Below are 21,927 nucleotides of genomic sequence, written 5' to 3'. Positions count from 1 at the left end.
CCTTTCTTCTCAGGGACTATGGGATTCCTGTAAGCTCAGTGTCTCATAGGTCCACATAAGACCTTCCAAAGTCTCCAGGACTAGTTGACTGGCTTATCAAGCAACATCCAGATTTCACATTACCTTAACCTAGGATGAAAATGTTTAGCATCTCCATACCCAGAAGGTCACTCTCGTGGCTGTCCAAAACAAACAAACAAACAAACAAACAAACAAAACCAAAAAAAAAAAAAACATAAAACAACTGATGAGAGAAACTGGGGCTCCTCTACAACTCAGCTATATGGCTCACTGAGGTTGACCCGGCCAAGCACAGCTAGCCAAAGGATGCTAAGAGAATGGTGAGCTATGTATGTATGTATGAAGGTCTGAAATAAGAATGGCAACCCCTACCAGAGATTTCCCCTCTTCTAGCAGAATCCTTTGCAAAATGATGACTGGCTAACTTGAGAAAAGCATTGCTATAAAGTCTCTGAATGAGAAGCCTCCTTTAGGGTGAGCAACAACCTCAGAGCATCAAGAGCTGGAAGGACTAATGATTAGAACAGATGGTGTCTGTAAACCACCAAAGCCCTGGAGTAGGAAGTCATGTGATGACTAGGTAGCTAAAATTACTGAGGCTATTAAAGGCCAAAACTGAATAAGTCACTTGGTCAAAATAAGGCAATGGGTTGATAAAAGCCAATGGTCTAAAGTAATCAAACATGAGATTTACTGAAAATTCAGTCAGGATTCAAAGTGCAGGTCAAGACCTGGTGGAACATGGAAAAGCCTGTAAGCTAAAGGGTGCAAAGCATAGTCTGACCTGCAGAGTAATATGTTATTTCCCTGGCCAAAAACCAACCAACCAAACAACCAACCAACCAAAACAAAAACAAAACAAAAAAGCTCATGGTTTCTGGAACCAAGGAGTAAATGGAGGGGTGACAATCCTAGCATTCCTGGAACTCAATATGTAGACTACATTGCTCTTGAACTCAGAGATCAGCCTGCCTCTGCTTCCCAAGTGCTGAGATTAAAGGTGTGTGCCACCACTGCCTGACCCTACTGAGTATTCTCAAAGTTAACGGAACAAGGAACAAGATTAGCCTGTCAAGGCAGAGCCACTGACACTGCAAACACCTCAAGACTCAAAGTGAAGACTCCAGATCAGCTCCAGACACAAGGAATAGAAAACAAATTCAGGAGAAAGATATAAATATTAGCTACATGTTTCTTGCTTACCAAAGCCAGAATGGTGCCTTGTGACTACACAGCCTTTCTTGCTGCTTCATCTGCAAGAACTAAGATAGAAGTTTATGCTGTTTCCTATTTGTTTTATTTAAAATATGGTGGTTATAGTCAACTTTACAATTTAGTCAGTAAACTAATAAACATGGGCTATGAATGAACTAGAGAGGATTAAAAGTACAGAACTATCACTCAGAAAACCTGTGAAGAGTGGAGCTGGGATTTAGAACTTTATTGGAAAGGGAATATTCTATGTAGCTGGGAAACTGTGTTAGGGGGTAGGCTGATCGCTTGTTACCACTCGGAAACTCAGGGAAATAGGAAATCAAGAGGAAAACTTGAGTAAGCTGTACCATGCATCTACTCAACCAAAAATCTGACTCCTCTCTGTTAGGATATTTTGATATTCCCAGGGTAAAGGCCAAATGTTTTGCTTCCATTGACTCACTTGTGGCCAAAAAAGAGACACAAGATATGGTTCTGAAGCATAGGGCTTGGCCATGTGCTGACCTCTCTGGCTGGGCAGAGGTTTCTGGTACTATGTACTGAGCTTTGCAGATGAACATGGCTTTTGTGGTAAAATGGTATGTTTACTGAAGCTGTCCCCATGCTGTAGCAGAGACTGGGCTTCAGAATAGTTACTGATGGGCCTCTTAGAGATCACATAAGCTTTAACCAAGAGCCAGATACACTCTGGTTTGTGCCAAGTAGAGAAGAAACTGAAAAGGAAATTGAGCTATAGTTCCTGACCACAAAGGTCTCAAGTTGAGGACCGTCAATTTTGTTTTGAAAAGGCTATTTTGGCAGCAGAGGCATGGATGAATTAGAAGGAAAATCTGGAGGCTCTGGCAGTTAAGTCAAGAATTAGTTATGAAGGGAGTGGTAACAGGAAAGAGAGAAGAATGGAAGGAAAGAAGAAAGGAAGAGAGAGGGAGAGGGAGGGAGGGAGGAAGGAGGACAACCCAATAGGAACCCAAACTGTAAATATGTAGTTCAGTTTGTGAACACAGAAAACATAAATGAAAATCAAAGAGCACAATTCTTTTCACTGAGTTTTGGGCTGCTAGTCTGACAAAAGTTGAAGACACTGGTAACACCCAACTCTGAGCAAGACTAGAGGAAGATGCTAAGGTGAAGCTGGTAGGAGTTGACTGTAGCATCTTTTTGAAAACTTCCTCATGTCACTAATGTATGTTGCCTACCAAAATGACTTTTCAGATGACTTACAAAGGAAGAAGCTAATATCTCAGTTATACTCTTCACTGACATTGTGTATAACCTTTGTACCTTTTTTTAAGAATAAGATTAAGGAAACAGCCTTGGAGGAACACATGTGGCTCTTATAAAGAATACTCAAAGCTTAAATAATATTAATCTTATTAGAGCAATGAACAAAGTTGTAAACTTGGAGACCTGGCTTATCCAGGACTACATATTAGCTTCATGCCATGCTGAGGCACATTACCCTGACGTGTCTGTGGAAATGGAAAGAAGGAACGGACCTGTGGTGAACCTGTCGATTGGGACAGTGATCCTGTGGAAGAGAGAGGTGTGTAGCACCCATATCTTGGGAACTATGTGAGAAGACACTTCTCTGCAGCATGGCAATCTGGAAAGGAGACTCTAGGGCTGCCAGAGGCAGCCTTCCCCTCAAAGGGAGGGAAGAAGGTTGTTAAGTAAACTATAGCCTGGCTAAGATATAATGATAGAGGTAATGTACATAATAATTGCCAAATAACACATATTTAGAGGAAAAGGGGAATCAGAGAATATTTTTTTTGTTTGTTTGCATATATGAATTCAGTTTAATCATACCAGTCCTTAAACGAAAAGTTTCCTCCAAGAGACAAGAGTTCACAGTAACTGCAAAGCTTTCACAACTTTTAAAAATATGGGTCATGCTCAGGTAGCATTCAAAGGAGACATTTAGAGAGGAGCTGTAAAAACTTTGACCAGGAACATCAGCATCTGACTTTAAAAATTATAAATACTGAAGCATTTTGGTATCTGACACAGTTAAGTTTTGACACTCTGGGTTCATTGAATGAGTTTCTGGAAGTCTGGAAAATTGTACCTCTATCAGTGGGCAATGCGCTTAATGTTAATAGTCATCAGAAACTGCACAAAGCAAACAGGGCCTGGTCTGTGGTGGTACAGTGAGATAAAGACAAGAGCAGGCGACAACAGAAAAATCGTTCGCACGAGAATAGAAGACAGATGGCTCAGAGTTTAAGCACTTGCTGCAAAAGCATGAGCACTGGGGTTTTAATCTCTCCATCCCATGTAAATCCCAGTGGGTGTAGCTGCCTGCCTAGAAGGGAATGACAGGGTATCCTTAAAGAAAGCCTAGCCACATGAACAAATTTTGGGTTCAACTGAGAAAACCTGCCACAGTGAATAAGGTAGAGGAGTGGCCAGGCATAATTCCTGTCTTCAACCTTGAGCTTGCACACATGTGTTTGTACACATACACATACACATGCAGATACATACACACACACATTCATACACATATGCATACACATCAATATCTTTAAAGAGGTCTTAGAGACTGGGTGTGCTGCATGACTGTAATTCTAGTATTTGGGAGACTATGCCAATAAGATATCAAGTTTGGTTCTAGCCTGGATTCTGAACAACTCAGGGAGACCCTATTCAAAAAAATAAAAAAGAAATGAAAAGAAAAAGTTATAGTTCATATAGCCCACTAATACAACACTTGCAGAGTTCATGTAATCTCATTCATGTGTACCGTGTGCGCATGCACACACACCATAAACTCTAATCAGTCCCTAAAACAATAAATATTAAATCAGACTCTGAAGTAACAAATATATACATTATTAGGATGTCAACTGTACTTTTTTTTTAGAGCTAAGAGTATCAGACGCAATCCAAATTCTACCAATAAATTAAGAACACTGATGTTTAACAGAATACTTTATACTCATCCAAATAGCAATGTGGACCTGGAATAAGTCAAGACAATCTTGAAAAAGAGTAAGCTTTCTGATTTCAAAACTCACCACAAAGCTATAGAATATCAGGAGGCTCTAGAACCAGCACCAATGACAGACACTAAAGCATACAACAGAATGGAAAGCTCAGAAATTAACCTTCACTTCAATACCAAATGATTCTTAATAAGATTACCAAACCCAATTAATGTGGAAAGTAGCCTTTTAAACAAAAAATACTAAGAAAACTGGACATCCACATTAAAATGAGTTTAAATTCCATAGAACTTTTGTTTTTAGAAGAAAAAATTTTTAAAAAGTTTCACAAATAGGACTTGGCAATGATTTCTACAGACACAGCATCTAAGTATCAGTAACAAAAGAAGAAAGTGGTATTTTGGCTTTAGCACATTTAAACACACACACATATATGTGTATATATATGTACACACACACACACACACACACACACACACACACACACACACACACACAAAGGTAAACCACCAAGTGATTGAAAAGACAAGCCACAGAATTCGAGAAAATATTTGTCAATTATATAGTCAATAAGGAACTTTAATATGCATAATTTATAAAGCTCTCCAACAACTTCCCCTCAAAAGCCCAGTTAAAAAATGACTAGGCATATAGTTACTTCTCAGAAGAAAAAAAGATATATGAATAGCCAATGAGAACATTCACTAGGGAAATAGTACCAAACGAAACAAACAAACAAGAGCCAAAAAGCTACAAGTAGAGATTGCTTCACACATGCTATGATGGCAATTATCAAAGTACCAGGAAATAAGGGTTGGCAAAGGTATAGAGAAAATGGACCCCTTGTGCAGTGAGGATGTAAAATAAAGCAGTCATGGTGGCAAACAATAGACTAGTACCTCAAAAACAAGATCAAAAGAATCACCCTGTGATGCAGACATTTCTAAGTGTATATTTAAAAAAACCCAAAATTCAGAAAAGATAATTTTTATATCAGTGTTCACAACACTATGGTTCATACCAGCAAGAACATGGAAGTGATCCATCAACAAATGAATGAAGAGGCAATGTGACATCCACTGTAAGATTTCAAAAGAAATCTGTGAAGTGAAATTCTGATAAGTACAGCACTTGGAATGCTGAAAACCCAACTTAATGGAAGTAAGCCAGAGAATAAGATGACAAATATTGTATGACTCACTCACAGGAGATACTGACAGTAGTAAGCCCAAGAGAGCCAGTTAGCAGGACCTCTGTTACCAGGGCTCAGCTGGAGCATGAGGACACATTATTCATAGGTGCAAAGTTCCGGACTGGACAGTGATAAACTTCTGGAGGTTGGTAATGGTGATGATTGCCCCAAACCGGGAGCTTTATTTCTGCTGCCAAAGTGTACGGGTATGCTTCAATAGTTGTTAAATAGTAAATTTTATCTGTACTTTACAACAACTTTACCAAACTAGTGACATGGGATATTTTATTTTTGCAATATATTAATTAGGAGGAGAAAAGGTTACAAAATTTGTGTACAGACTAAGATCCCTTTGTCTGTTTAATCAATAAATTTTCTTGTCAGTGTCTTTTGAGGGAGCTGGGCCCTGAGTATGTAGCCTCTTTCTTGAGCTGCCAGGGCAGGTCTGGGAAGGGAAGAGCTGGTTGAGAATCAGTATTGATCAAAGCACCTATTGTAACAGCGGCACCAGAGACCGGAAGCTGAGAATCTCGCTCAATTCTTTTCCCGTTGCACCGGTGAAAATGTGAGATTGTCCAGGTCTAACTGCAGTATAAGGAGTGCTTCTCTCATAATTTAAAACAACACTGAGTGGCAAACCCCCTGGAGCATCTCCTGGAGCAGTGCTTCGCAACCTTCCTAACGCTGTGACCCTTTAATACAGTTTCTCCATGAAATTATTTTCATTGCTACTTCATAGCTGTAATTTTGCTACTATTATGAACTGTACTGTAAATATCTGATATGTAGGATACTTGATATGCAACCCCTGTGGGTGTTGAGAACCCCTGGATAGTAATATTGCTTTGTTTGGAAATGCAATTCTCTCAAGTCTTCCAGTTTGGTTAACTACTTTATTTGTCATCTATACAAGGTAAGCACTCTAGACCTGGAGAGATTTCAGGAGTAATTCAGTATTTTTCCTAAACATGTTCTGTTAGTATAACGGGGCTCACAACAGACTACCACTATAGTGGGATAATTAGCATGCACTGACTGTATCACAGGCTGCTATGAAATGCTGGTCTTACGTGAGAAACAAATAATCAAAACCAAACAGAGAAACAAAGCAGAAGACTGAGCAAACAAAAAGAACACTGGAGTGGACTTCACAAGAGCTGGGCCTGGATTTGAGCTCTGTTCCCTGGGTGTTGTCACTCAGTTTGTCACTCCATCTCTATTACAGGTACTGAGTTAAGTACCCGGGTCAGGAAGAGGGAAGGAATGTGTCATCACAGGTAGAATGTCAATGTTGCTGCCCTTCAGCAAATGGCTGCTCTGTGTCTTGTGGCTGTCCTGTCATCCCTGGCCTCTGCCCTCTACGGACTAGCAGCACCCACCCTGTGCCACTAATGACAACTAAAACTCTCTGCACACATTTCCCAATGTCCCGCAGGAATAACAGTGCTCCTGTTTGAGTACATCTGAAATAGAATGACATATGGGAAAACATTCTAAAAAGTATAAGACAGCAAATCAGTTTATGTCAGTATTAATATAAATCCATTTGTAAGACTATTTGTCGAAAAAAACAAAAGAGACCTTTAAAATTTTACAGTTTCCTTAAGAATGTTTTATTTGCTATTTTTATATATTTTGCCTACCATTAAAAGCCCTTTAGGGCTTTCTGGCAAATTTTTGTCCCTCAAACACAAGTATCTTCATTACAGCATATTTTTTAAATGTATCACTATGCTAACATGACAGAGTGAAATATAATTGCAATCCTACAAAGCTGAAACTTTATTTTCTTTGTCCAAATTTTCAGTGCTTGTTGCCTACCTTTTAAGGACAAGGGACTGGATCTTGTGAATTCTGCATCTGATGGCCTGTGCTGTTTATAAATGCCCACGTACTCCTTAACTCTGGAATCAATGGTTTCTTTTAACAGCAAACAAACTTCCTAAAGTAAATTTAAAACATTAGACATTTCTAGTTTAATGCAATGGGAAGAAGCAAAGATTATTGAGAAAGCAAATGTTTTTCGGTTAGCTTTTAAGCCTAGCTGTTATGCTGAAATGAACACTGTACAGCCTTCATGAATGCACTGCACACTAAACATACTATCAAAGGTGGCTCCATGCCTGATGCTGCTCATGTCATTTTCTCTCTACCTCACTTTCACAATATCAAATGGAAGACTTAAAAGCTTACTTCAAAAGCAGGATGTGACTTCAAGAATGTTCTCATAAGTATCAGTCCACCACACTGTGATGGAGAAGGGACAAATCCCAGGGAGCTCTCTACATGGGTGGCAGCATGGTATCAGGGAGGTACTCAGAGGCAGAAAGGAGTGTACGACTACTCCTACTGTCAGTGCACGTGGCATGGGGACAGGTCACAGCTGCCAGAGCTCTGGCCCAATGGGCTCACTGCACTGTTGTCCTGTTTGCAGGTACAGTGTTACCAGATGTTGTTTGTATAAAGAAAGCCAGAAACAGTGAAAACTTTAGTTGAAATACAATTTTTATATTTTAGTGTTATGTAAATACCATTATTCATTAGTTTCTGGTCTTAGAATTACAAACACAAGAGAGTCAGAGTGGTGGGTTAAATAGAAAATGGGGGATCCAGTAACATGAACTCCCCACTCTTGTGATGGCAGCATAAACCCTATTTGCTTTTTAAAATCATAGTATGATTCTTCATTAATTAATGATAAAAATAGCTTCTCATGTCTCTGGTGTAGATTAATGTTATTAGGTAGCAGAACTAGGTTTGATTTCAATTTCAGCACACCATATTAACAAATTTCTAGAGATGTCACTTGGCTTATAATATCTGTAAAGAACAACAACCAAAAATAACTCAGAAGTCCAACTCCACACTAGAACTATCTATGCCCTATGTAGTGTTTCCTGCATTATCAGGAAAATGTAATTACCACAGGATATCAGGGTACATATGTACAGTATACATATAAAACTGACATCTAATGAATAATAAATCTTAGATCAATTCCCAACAATTCTGCAGCATTCTCAGAGTTCTCCGGGTCACCTCAAACCTGCTCCACTTGTTTCTCAGACATCATAGATTGGTCTTTTAAATGCTTCATAATTACAACATGAACCAGGTTTTTGGCTGCTCTAAGAGCAGCCATAGTGAGTTTCTTTCCTGCAAACACCCCTTAAACAGTATATAAAATCCTTGACTTAACACATACACAGACATTTCTACACAAAATACAAATACCAGTCTTCTCTCTCTTGCTTTTTACTGCAGCTAAAAGATGTATTGCTTTGTGGGATATAAAGCTATCCACTTGCAGCTGAATGCCTTGGCACTGTTCACACAGGACAAAGGCAGCCTTGCCTCATACTGCTGCTCTAGCAATTAAATAATTTCTGCTTCACACGGAGGGTTCAACTATGACTGAGCTAGAAAATATGTGGAAGACACACAAGGCAACAGGGATTGTTAAAATTTGGCCATAAATACCCTATAAGGCTAGGACTAAAAATAGTAAGACAAAAATAGAGCCATACACATGAAGTTTCTCACTATAGTACAGGCATTCCTTCTGGGAAACTGGTATTAGGAATTAAAGGCAGGCAATGGGCAGAGTGGGAAAAACCTCTAAGAACTGATGGTGCCAGGCTTGGTGAAGCATCCTCTTCAAATAGAGCAATACAGGAGAAAACAGCCAGAGATATCCGAGAGGTTGGTGAGAGGGCGGAGTGAAACTCCGAGACTGGGAGACAGGCACCGCCTCTCAGTGCTAACGGGGCTTGGCTTAACTTCCACAAGTTTACAAATGGGACCATTTCAGTTTGCCTCTTGAGCACAAAAACTACTTGAACTAGACTCAAACAAGGCATATGTTTAATATATTAACCCAGTCCTCTTTTCATACAGAGTGACTGTTAGAATGCAATCAAACTGGTTGTTTATGAAATCTCAATCATGAGATGATCTAAAGACTAAAACCAACAAAGCACTGACTGAACAAATGTAAAGCAATAACCTTTCTTTCACTCCCCCTTTAGAGCACACACATAAATTATTTCAACCTAACTCTAATGTCATTGACCATGTATTTTGAGGGAACAGCCTAAAACAGAGTAGCGAACTATTGACTTTGCTCTGAGGGGAAAGCTGAACTAACTTACTCTGAGGAGTAAGCAGACCTCGTGCAGTAACCACCGAAGCACCTCTCTGCGGGTCCCATCATGCGCCTCTGCTCAGTCAAGCCTAACTGTTCTAGAGTAGGCACGAGTTGGAAGAATACAGCTACATGGCCCCCTGACAAGAAATTTCACCTCATACTTTGCAGGGGAAGTGACTGTGGTTCTAGAGCATTCCACTTTTTGATCAAAACTGCCTAAATACTAACACTAAAGTCTACAACTGAAGTATTCAAGTTTCATGGGAAAGCTGGGGTCTGGAATTGGAGAGATTAGAACCTATCAGAAGCTACTGGGGTGAGGTCCCTTGCATGAAATATTAGGCACTTTGTTAGAGTGAACTCACTAATTTGAATCATATAGACATGTGTAAGTGATCTAAAATTTGAGATTAGAAGAAGGTAAATGGTGGAGAAAGGTTTTGACCAGCTAAATAGAGAGTTTTCAAGAGGACAGCCCATATCAACTTCTTTAGTGATAAACCAGCCATACCAATTCTTTTTTCTTCTTCTCAGCATTGGGTCACTGAGTATCCTTGCAAAATAATGACCACAAAGTGCTATTGGTATTTCTAGTTGACGAAAAATGTATTTTTAAAGCTAATTTGTGAGTGGGTAGAATAGTCTTAGTTAAGTGAACAAATGATCACAAATACCATTCTCTGCCCACTGTTATTAGTCTTGTTATCATTCAACATTAGCTTTAGCTTTTAATATAACTGACTTTTATCTACTTCTTGAAGAGTAATGGTAGCAGATAATACTGTGAAGGAAATGTTTTGAAAGTTTTAAAATTACATTTACTCATTTACTTGTGGTGTATATGTGTGTCGTTGTGTGGGCACACATAAGCCGTAGTGTATACATACAGGTCAGAGGATATGTTTCAGAAGTTAGTTTTTCGTTCCACTTTGTGTGTCCTAGGGACTGACTCAGGTCAGTGTTGGGCAGTACTCACCTGGAACACGGTTAAACCCACAGAGCCACACAGCTAGCCTGTTTTGAAACTTTTGATCAGGGATGTGCCTCACTATCTGTCCCTGAACTCTATAGAAGAAAAGAAATAATGTTTCTATACTACAGGAGCTCACAGAAGTGTTGAAACCATAGGAGACTGAGGCCTTATCTGCTCAAACTCTCATTTGAAGAGGAGACTGAAGCTCCCAGGAAGGTCAAATATCATAGAATCAATTCTTGAAAGTCAAGAGGTAGAAAGATAGTTAGAAACCCAAGGATAACTGGTGACTCTTCAGTAACTTAATTACTAATAGTCTACTAATTTTTGTTTATTTTTTAAGATTTTGATGTGTGTGTGTGTGTGTGTGTGTGTGTGTGTGTGTGTGTGTGTGTGAGACATGTGTGGGTCATGACCATTGCCAAAAGAGGGCTTGAAGCCCCTAGAGCAAGAGTTCCTGGCAGTTGTGGGCCATGTGAATGGGTGCTAGGAACCTTACTCAGCCTCTGAGAACAAGCTACCTCTTTCATTCTATGATAGCTAACTACTAACTGGAAAGCCTTACTAATGGAAAAATATAGTCGTGACACATTTTCTGTTAGGCGTAGACGGTTAAACAAATAATTACAAACGATAAGAGACACTTTCTTACACAGGCAGGCAATATAGTAGACAGATAAACTGCTCATATGGCATTAGCCACTCATCTAGTGTTTTGGGCAGACCCTCACAACTGAGCTCTCTAAAGTCAACAGAGGCTTATAGAACGTTCTAAAGAACTGTAGTAAATTTTGGTAGTAAATAGTTAAATAATTCTATTTTTCTTAAATATTTCAGTATTTCTAGGCTATGAAGTTCACCTAACAGTTTTTGCTCCCTCAAATTTTTCTAACTTATCATATATTAGCAGACCTACATACTCCAAATCTATGTTGTTCCAAGTCAACTACACGTCCATAACAACTATCTGCTCTACTGGCTAGTATACATGAAAGGAGGAAGACTAGAATTCCTCTTCACTTGTCAAGGCTCATGACAATGAAAAGAGGCAAAGATGAAAGTGAGGATTAATACAGATGTGGCGATTAGCCTCCTGTGAACTCCACACCTGTTGCAGGTGCACTGCTCTTCTCATCTCTCAGATCAAAATCCCTGTTGAAGACTTGGAATAGTCTGACTTCTTTTTCTTCCCTTTTTATTATAGAGAATAATTTTCCTTAAAGTGGAGGGGATTCGAATTTTTGGTTTAAATAACAGAGCCTGGGACGAGGACATAGAGAATATGAGGAGCTTACGACCCATATAAAGGCCATAGATTAATTCCTAACAACACACACACACACACACACACACACACACGCACGCACGCACGCACGCACGCACGCACGCACGCACGCACGCACGCACGCACGCACGCACGCACGCACGCACTATCGAATCAACAATACATCAGCATAGGAAACTCGGCTGTGTTAGTCTCTGAAGGGCATGGGTGAGCATACATGCATGCTTATCCCCAGGCGTACTCCTGCTTTTCAGTGAGTACTTATCACTCATTTTTTTTTTAACCACTAAGGAAAATGAAAGCTCAGAATAGCTGACATTTCTTTTAGCTGGTATTACAAGAAACACTATTTAAAGATAAAATGTTTGTTGTACCTCTTTCTTCTGTTCAGAAAACCAACTGGAATCTTTGTTTGAACCTTGTGGCAATATATGAAGATCCACCAGGACTGCAAAGTTCCCACACTGAAAGACAAGAGGTGAATATTTATCAATGGTAGAATGTGTCTATGCAGGTCATGCCCAACAGACAACCACAGAGGATGTCACAAACTGCATACACAAATCTACCCTTGGGGCAGAATCTCAGCATGGCTTCTAGTGTTCACAAGTTCATAATTATAGTGGTGATGTTAAGAAGAAATGTAGGCTTAATTAGGATAGAAATGACTAAATAACTATTTTTAGACCACACCTTGAAATGGGATGACCAGACATCTCCATGGTGGCTGGAAGTCTACCAAACGCTGAGAGAAGTTGGACAGGACAGTACTAGGTAGTCTCCAGAAAAGAAAAATTCTGTGAAGAGCCTTTCTCCTCAGTAGTAAAGAATCTATGTAAGTTACTGCCTATTTTAAAATATAAGAACTAGCTGCATAAAAGAGCATGGAATAAATACTCAGGAAAACAAGAAAGAACCAGAGAGATAGGGGGTAGAAGTTAGATGCCAGTTACCAAAACTGAGGAAGGTTTCCTTTAAATATGTTATGAATTTTCAAAGCCTCCTTTCTTACTGTAAGAGAAAAGATGAAAATATTGTATGTCTGTGTCATTTAATTGCATAGTCAACTAGGTCCTCAAAATATAGCTATCATGAGTTAAAGTTGACATTTTAATTTTATTTAAAGTCAATTTGATAGGCCATGTAGTTAATGTCTCCATACTGGTCAGCAGGTACATGGGTCTCATGAAAAGCTGTAACCAGGCTGGAGACATGACTCAGAGGGTCAAAGGCTTGCTGTGGTAACATGAAGACCCACACTCATCAGTACCTCAAGTCTCAGTGCTGACTCCAGAAGCTTACTGACCAGTCAGTCAAACTGAAATGGCAAGCTCCAGGTTCAACATAAGAATGGAGTAAGACATCTGATGCTGAACCTCTGGCCTCATACAGGAACTCATGCGGGGGTCCATGCAGGGAAGCTCACAGGAGTGCATGCAGGGGAATGTGCACACACACACACAAGCTTAGCTTTATAAATTTTCCCACATTAGGAGTCATTTCTGAGATTCCCAATATAAAAGTAATCAACACTTTGGAAAGAAAAGAACAGGCAACCAAGATCATAGGTTGAGGATGTCAAGAGACCCTGATAATTCAATCGATAGACCTGTAGGAAAGTCATTTTTTACCCATCTCTAACTAAGGAAGTCCTTTGTAAACTTTTGTGAAAACATGGGGAAAGCAGATTCGACAAATGGAGCTAGAACATCAGTCACAAACACAGAAAGAAAATGAAACTTAACTGGCCATCTACCTTATTACCAAATATAATATTTAATTTGAGATAGATTATAGACTTAAGCATAAAAACCAAAACACTATTATTCTTATCACTGGGGCAGGAAAAGATTTTATACATATGATCCAGGAAATACAAAACATTGAAGGAAAAATTGTTGATTAAACTGGACATCAACAATCAAAGAAATTTCTGCTCATCAGCAGTACCATCAGTGAAATGATGTTTGCCACAGACCAGATAAAATACATATATAAATACACACATCTGACATGCAGGACATCCAAATATGTAAACAACTTCCACAGAGTGATAGAATTTTTTAAATCTAAGCTGAAATATGTACCACAAATATAAAAAAAAAAAATGGGTGGCTGCACTTGAAAAAGTATTGAAGTTGACTGTTGCCAGGGAAACTCAGTTCCTAATTAACAGCCACAGCCATAGAATGGCTTAGAAGGACTTAAAAGTGCAAAGACTGACACCATACCAAATGGCAGAAATGAAATGGAGCATCCCAAACTCAAACACTATTGAGAATGCAACTGGGTTCAACCACTTTGGCAAATGGTTTGCCAGCTTTCTATAGCTAGCCATGTACTTACTGACTAGGCCAAGGAGGCCAGTAGGCCAACAAGGCCATCTTACAAGCTTATCTGAGCTCTGTTCCCACTAGCCCAGACTGAAGATAGACTCAAGGACCAACAACAGGAAAATAAACTAGTATTCTAGCAACACAACGGAATGGCATTAATCAAAATGTTGACTCAGCCAACAGACTCATCTCAAAACCAGAAAGATCTAATGAGGCCAGTCTGATGAACACCTACTTACTGTATGACTCTGTGTCAGGAGTTCACAACAGCAAGAGCCTGTATAGTAAACGCGGTAGGGCAGTGCCTGAGTGGCAAAAGAAACAGCCAAATGATGGGACAATGCAAGGTAAAAAGGGACCTTGGTTGAACATATAAAAGCAGGTCTTCTCACCATGTATGAATCATTGATCACTAATAAACAATTTTAAAATGTGAGTATGATATACGAAACTGTATGTATATTATATAATATCTTATAAGGACAGTGTATTGTGGTTGCCTGATTGCAATTTAGTTCGATGCAACAAAATTATTACTATTATTATTATTGTAGGTTTTTTGAGGAAGGGTTTTTATGTGTAGCCTTGGCTGTTCTAGAACTAACTCTGTAGACCAGGCTGACCTCAAACTCAAAGATATTCCCCTGTCTCTTTCTCCCAAAAGCTGGGATTAAAGGTGTGTGACACTACTGCCCAACCAGAAATGCTTTTTAATTAAAGAAATCCAAGAGAATATTAGAAAGTCATAAAAAATATCAGTATGTCAGATACTAAGAATGATAATTGCTTTGTGAAATGTAAGTCTGTATATGAATTATAATGCAAGGGTGATGTTTTTATGGGCTGTAGCAAAACAATGTTTGAAAACCACATTCAAGTACATGGTTGGCTATGCTTAGATTTTGTTCTTAATTGTTGATTATAGATCTAACCTTTAAGGAGGATGCTGCCACCAGGTGGAAATCATATGCCACAACTACAAGATCTGAGCTGGGGGATATTAACATTTTGTGTGCCCTGAATCTTTCTTTAGCCAACTGAGAATCTTATAAAATGTGCCCAAAATGCATTTTAAATACATAAAATGTAATATATGGGATAAAAAAGAAAATTGATTCCACTGAAGTATATTTATCAAAATCTTAAAAAGCAACCCAAGTTTGTAATAATACACATGTTTTGCAGGCACTGACTCATATCTGATGGGCCCAGTGACAACAGTTAACTGAAGAAAGGAAAGAGCACCTGTGATATTTTCAGATCTTGTACTGTTTTGCATGCACAGTGTTCTTTAGTAGGACAGTAAATGGCTTCTGTTCTCTACTGTATTGGAATCAAGAAACCCAAGAACCAGAACCTGAAGCCTCTGTCTTCCTCAAGTCATCCATCATTGTTGTTTGTATTGGAATTATAGTGCCAACTGGGCTCATCTTCCCAAGAAGGAGATGTGGGATGAGCAGATTTCTGGGTTAAATATGAGTGATGACCAAGGCAAGAGTGGAGTTGAGTGAGAAGCCAGAGCAGAAAGCCTAGAGGCTAGAGAGGCCTAGAACTCACTTTAGGATATGGGTTCTGGTATCTATATAGATGTCCTTTAATAATTAGCCTTAATATTAAATTAATACTATTCTTTAAAATCATTTTGCAACAACCATAACACACAAAGAGTTGTGATTTCTAATGGCCACAAGTACTGCTACTACCACTGTATTTTAAATCCTACAGTCATAATGAAAGGAGGCCAACCTTTATGAGAATGTGGTCAAAATCAACCTCTAACTTTCCCATGTAAGTCCAATGAAACACAAGTTTCAATCTGGAGGTTCTTCATAACCTGATTGATTATAAATTAACTAGATTTTTCTTTCTTTGAATAAGACATCAATTCTTACACTGGCAATGTAGGAGAGAACTTAACTAGATTTCTGGAAAATTCTATGCTTGGCAGGCAGTGGTTCTCTCTGGGCAACCACCAGGCCTTGCTTCTCTCTAGCAGGAGCTTGGATAATCTGCACTAATCAGGACTATTGTGCCTCCTAAAGTTCTCTGCTCTCAAGGCTCTGCTTCTTTCTCCCATGAGTAAACAGAGGTGAACAAACTAGGCCTCTGAGCACAGAGGAGGCACAGCCTCCCTTCCTCCTTAGCCTTAATTAGGAGCTTGTTTCTACTCTCAGAAGGAAAACTCTCCAGCTCTCTTCAGATCAGGAAACGTGGGAAGCATCACTTCTTCCACAGGCCAGAGTGGGTCATCCAGGAAGGGATTCCAAGGGCTTTGAGAAATAGCTTCACATTGTTAGGGAGGAATGTTAGTGTACAGGGGATTCCACTGGCCTGCCCTCAGGGACCTACCAATTACTTAAGTCCTTATGTCATGAACTGCTACCACTGCCAGGTGAACATCAGGTGTGTGCTGCACACAAAAGGACACACCCTCTACTCAGCAGCTCTCTCTTTCAGTCTGTTCCCAGCATCCTATCTGTTCTCTGCAGATGTACTGCCCCCTCCCCAACTCCTGCTCTCATGGTCCTGCTGTCTGTCTATTGACATGTTCACCTGTCTACCTCCATCTCCTTTTCCAGGCCCTCACTCCTCTTCCCTCCCCAGTAAACCCCTTTTACATTAGATCTCTTGCATGGTGTAATTTCTCAAGGTGCACCTTGGCTGGGGCCCACAAAGATGATATGCCTCACCACATTATATTTTATAACATTAGTACTGTAACTCAAAGGAATGTTAGCATACAGGTGACTCCCCTGGCCTACCCCCAGGGACCTAGCAATTGCTTACCTCATCACCTGCTGCCACCAGGTGCACCAGGTGTGTGAAGCAAGCAAAAGAACCCACCCACCACCCCAGTTCTCTCTGCGTGTCCTCTGTGTCCCCTCTTTGTCCTTCTCTGCTCCCACTCTCTGCTATCACAGATCTGCTATCTGTCTACTGTCTACATGTCCACTTGTATGCCTCTACCCCTTTCCCAGGCCCTCATTCCTCTCCCCTCCCCAGTAAACCTCTTTATACCAGGTCTGTAGCATAGCTTAATTTCTCAGGCCTGCCACAGATCGCCCCTCACTTCATTATGTTTCATAACACAGCCCATGCACTCAGTTGTACATACATGGGCCAAGGTATTCTTTTCCTTTCAACCTTCCATCTAGAGGTAGTTACCCAAAATCCTGGGAGATACCCCAACAATTGCCTTTCCCAACCTTCTGGAATAGGTTGCTTCATCTTGTAAGTTATGTTTTTTAATGTATTCTTAGACACCCAATCCACTCCTATTCGGCTGCTTCTTCCATCCACACTTAGGCTGTCAGATTCTTTTTTAGTGGAGTCCCACATGAACCTTAATGTCACCAACAGAGCCCTCCTACTCTAGCCAATCTGAGCCGTTCACCAGGCCTCACTGCTGTTGCCTGCTGCTTGGTAGGGTCACCATCCTCCAAGCCTACGAGGTGCACAGCAAGCTCTGAGAAGTTTTTCTGAAACATTTATCTCCCTCCTCTGGATTACACACATTCTTAAAGTGCATTAAATAACTGGTCTGCGGAGGAGACTTCCCCTCTAGAACGTGAGCTCCAGCAGAAATGGGTCCAGACCAGGGTTGACTCTAATCCCCTGTAATTAGCACTCTAGCAGCCCATGTACATGGTTCATATTTAGTGGCAGAAAGAAAGAACATATGATGGAACAAACTGTCCTAAGTTTTAGGCACATCAGCAAGGCAAGGACTCAAAAGCATCTTCTAGAAACAAGGCCCTGGCTATTCATCCCACTGAATAAACTAATACCTTCGCCCCTCCTTAATCTGTAGCCATAACAGCTGTCATCATCAGTGGGGAAAGTTTTTTATTTTTTCAAAGTTTAAAATACAAGGATCTTGGGACTACCTCACTATAAAGTCAATGGGAGACACACGTGTTGGTTATTTCACCTTCAGAAGTTTAGCTCTATGTTGTGCTCTCTCTTCAGAGAGACTTTGTATTCTGACTTTACAAAAATGTAACAAAAAAGTGAAAATGTTCGCATGTATCACTGTGAAAATCAATATGGAGCACAGATGTAGAAGGATTTCCAAATTGTCTGAGTCCCTCACCAACAGAGGGGCACATAAACAGGGTACTGCAGCACGTAACATAACCTCATGGTACTCACCTACCACAGTGTTCATCCAAGACCAGAGAAGGCAGAGAAAAGGCCCTCGGTGAATTGCATGAAACAGCAAGCCATGGAGCAAAACCAACCACAGCACTCAAGAGAAAGTGGCTCCAAATAATTCTATATGCTCAAGTCTCATAATGTAGACCCACAGGTCAATGTCAGCACATGATGCAATCAGGGCAGGAAGCCTCAGGTTACAGAGGAACCCTGAAAGGCAGAGGGTGCAAGGGGACAGGCAAGCTGGAAAGCTCTCTAAGGCAGAAGAGAGGATCATGGTAGGCAGTGGAAACCAGAGCCAGGCAGATGTATTCAAACCCAAAGAAGCCATGGGGGAAGGCTGTGCTGAGGGAAAGGGATCCCTTAGGCATCAGTTTTCCTGTGTGTGAAATATGAGGACTCCTTCAAAGAGACATCCACTCTAGATCCTACCTCCACGGCAGTTTATATACTTGTTTTTACCTGTATACATAATGCTCATCCTTCTGTAAATAACTGCCACCACAAAGACACATAAAATATGGTACCTTGTCCTGTCTATCATTCCACCGTGGCCATGCAAATCCATTATGAAAATCCACACAATGTAAAACACCCACTACCTGGCTAGAAATCACCCAATAAACTAGAGGAAATGGAGTTGGAGCTGGCCAAGGGAGAGAGCTCTGCAAATACTCTTCCCTGTGGCCTTTCAGGACACCTCCAGGCAGGACTAACCACAGGCAGCAAGCATGTGACTGTAGCCACATCTGTCTCACCCAGGGGCCTGCCTGCATCAATTCTGCCTTCTGTCTTCCGGGTTCCCTTGGAGTTGTCAATTCCCAGTACTGAGTGTGACACATAGGTGGCAAAGAAGGGTGTTTGCTAAATGAGTAAAAGCACCACAGGGAAAATGGCTCACCTGCCTTGTTGCTTTAGGAGGGACCACCTCCCCTTCTCTTATAGCCTTTCCACACAGTAAGATTACAGAATCAAGCTCACAGCTTGCAAGTAAAGTTACCTTACATACTCACAGAAATAGGCAATACACATTTACTTGAAGCCAACGGGCTATTTTTCTCACCTTCAAATCAGTCGGTAGAACAAGATCCAAGGACAAATCTAGGCTTTATGAACCAGACTCATCAGAGGAAAGTTTCTGGGTAAAGTCAGTGGATGATTTACTCTTTGAGTTCAAGTTTTTCTAGTTAAAACAGACAAAGAGAGACAGGCGTGGCCTATATGAGGCCAAAAGGGTTGGGACAGGAGAGCTGCTTTTTCCTGTTTGTCCATTGTAGGATTCTAACTACAGGTCAGGGTGAAGGACTTTCTAGTCATTCTATAATTTACAGTAGATTCCTCACTAAGATTTATCTCTATCCTAGAGATAAAGAGAAAATGATAAAGAAATGGAAAAGAAAGCCAAGAGAAAGACAGAACAAGTGAGTTTGATGGCAGCTTCTGTAAGGAACAGGCTGCTTGGTGTTTTTTAAGCAAACTTTCTGGTCTATTTAGAAAGGAGAAAGACTTTTGTCTTTTGGCTAGGATAATGACAGGACAGCTCACAGACAAAGCTTGGGAAGAGATGCACCCATGATGTTGAAAATAAAGAAGTGGCCACTGAAACTAGTGTTAGTGATGGGACGCTTTAATACACACCACTCTATCCATCACTGTAGACAGAGCGAAGTTAGGAACAGGCCTCCACTTGCTCCCTCATTGTTTTAGGTGCTTTCCCTAGCAATTTTCAAATGTAATCTGCAGCCCTTTCCCCTCAGTTGCCTGACCTATGGCAAGTTCAAAGCACATGTAGCAATGAGGGACATAATGGCAGAGGTGCAAGCCAGTATGTCAGTCCCACTCCCTTTACTCCCCTCCAAAAGTGCTATCTGCTCCAAATTCTAGGACATTCTAATTAGACTCCAAATTATCAATTAAAAACCTGTTGCGCATATGTAGTGCCAAGTATTTACCTATCTCTACTAAGATCTAATAAATGTTTACGATTCTTTTGTAGCTTTACTCTGGCAACACAGCGCTTCTGGGAAGAGCGGCAGACAGCTTATAATCATGCCAGATGGCAAAGTAAAAAAATATAAATGCTGCTCTTACATATTTCTGCTACAGAGAACATGAAAAAACAGATAATTCACTATAAAGTATTGTGGACTCGGGGGTCTCCAAAGGAACAGAGCAGAGCAGGTACCATCCAGAGTAAGCAACATAAAGGCTGGTGGTTTGTAACATGATCGGGACCAATGATGGCTTATATTCCCTGAAATTGTGTTTAGAAACAGTATCTGTTAATTTCTATCATAAAATCTCTCTCTCTCTCTCTCTTTCTCTCTCTGTCTCTCTCTTTTTTTCTCTCTCTCTCTTTCTCCCTCCTTTCCCCCACTCTTTCAAACAATGTGTATGCCAGTGTATTTATAGGTATATCTATGTTGTCTCTGTGTTTCTCTGTATATGAGTGTGGGAGCGTATGTGTATGTATGGATGGATGAATTGATGAATTGATGAATGGATGGATGGATGCATGGATGAATTGATGAATGAATGGATGGATTTGTACATGTGGTGTGTGTATATAAGTGAGTGTATGTGTATATGCATGTGAGTGTATGTATGTATGTATGTATTAGAAAACATTCTTTTATGTTCCAGATGATATACACTAAAAATCAAGTTAAGTTAACTTGAGCTGAAGGAATTTATAAAATATTAGTATGAGTCAAAGAAAAAACCCTCTAAATATTCCCCTAGTGACCAATACCTAGACTGAGAGAGATAGTTGTAAATGGAAGGTAGTCTTAGAGTGAGATTTGTGAACAGTAAGAATGAAGGTGAAAGGGTGGTGGCATAACTTTCCTACCTCCTTGGGTGGGACCAAGAAATCTTTAACCAGGAATTTGGGGATTTTCAGTGATTTAGAGGAATTCCATTTCTTGGGCTAAATACAAAATTATTTAAAGAATACTCCCACAACAATGTTCTTTTCTTCTACTTTAAAATAACAATGAATTTGCCAAATTGTGTCTTGCACTTAACCCAATCAAGCTGTCATTTTAAATTTTTCCTGTGGTAGTAGCTCTGTACAAATACTACCCCCCCTCTCTGTGTGTGTGTGTATGTGCGCACGCATACACGCATGCACATGCGTACGTGCATGCACACGCACCAGCCAAGTTTGTCAGGCCAAAGACAAGGCTACACATTACCTGTACAGAGAAAAAAAAAATCTATTGTGTGGCTGTAAACTGAGACATAGCCTTAGAATAAAGACTTCCCACACACTGTGCATATGAGAGGGTCATACTTCTGCAGGGCTCAGGGTCACCAGAGCTGGAGAAACCCCAAAGAGGCAAGAGGCATGTCCACCTCTGTCCTTGCCATATTCTTCCTTTTGGTTATTCTTCTGGGGAAAAGCTCTCGTGTGTGTATAACCTGAAGAGTGTTGATCATAACAGCCTCTAGTCTTAATCCCTGGTTCTCAATGTTCCAGCATTTTCTGTAGCTAGTTTGAGTTGTAACTAGGTATCTCATACAAGTTTCCAGGATGAATGTTAAGACCCTGTGGTTTACAAGCCTACAGGTGATTCTCTTGGCTGTTCTAGTTTAAGAAAGTCTGATGAGCCGGGCGGTGGTGGCACACGCCTTTAATCCTAGCACTTGGGAG

The 21,927-nt window shown here is 40.3% G+C and overlaps 1 protein-coding gene across 3 annotated transcripts in view; it reads right to left on the bottom strand.

The window, feature by feature from the left end:
- The window catches only part of Slx4ip (SLX4 interacting protein), a 165,331-nt gene that overhangs the window by 53,129 nt on the left and 90,275 nt on the right, over positions 1-21,927 (bottom strand). For all 3 annotated transcript variants that reach the window (XM_031372045.1, XM_031372044.1, XM_031372043.1), the window contains exons 3-4: positions 12,156-12,245; positions 7,198-7,318 (exon numbers count right to left, since the gene is read on the bottom strand). In XM_031372045.1, coding sequence (XP_031227905.1) covers positions 7,198-7,318; positions 12,156-12,245 — 211 coding nt within the window. The remainder of the gene's footprint in view (positions 1-7,197; positions 7,319-12,155; positions 12,246-21,927) is intronic.

Source organism: Mastomys coucha, unplaced genomic scaffold (genome assembly GCF_008632895.1).
Source record: "Mastomys coucha isolate ucsf_1 unplaced genomic scaffold, UCSF_Mcou_1 pScaffold15, whole genome shotgun sequence".
Lineage (NCBI taxonomy): Eukaryota > Metazoa > Chordata > Mammalia > Rodentia > Muridae > Mastomys > Mastomys coucha.
This window is presented reverse-complemented; position numbering and strand designations above follow the sequence as displayed.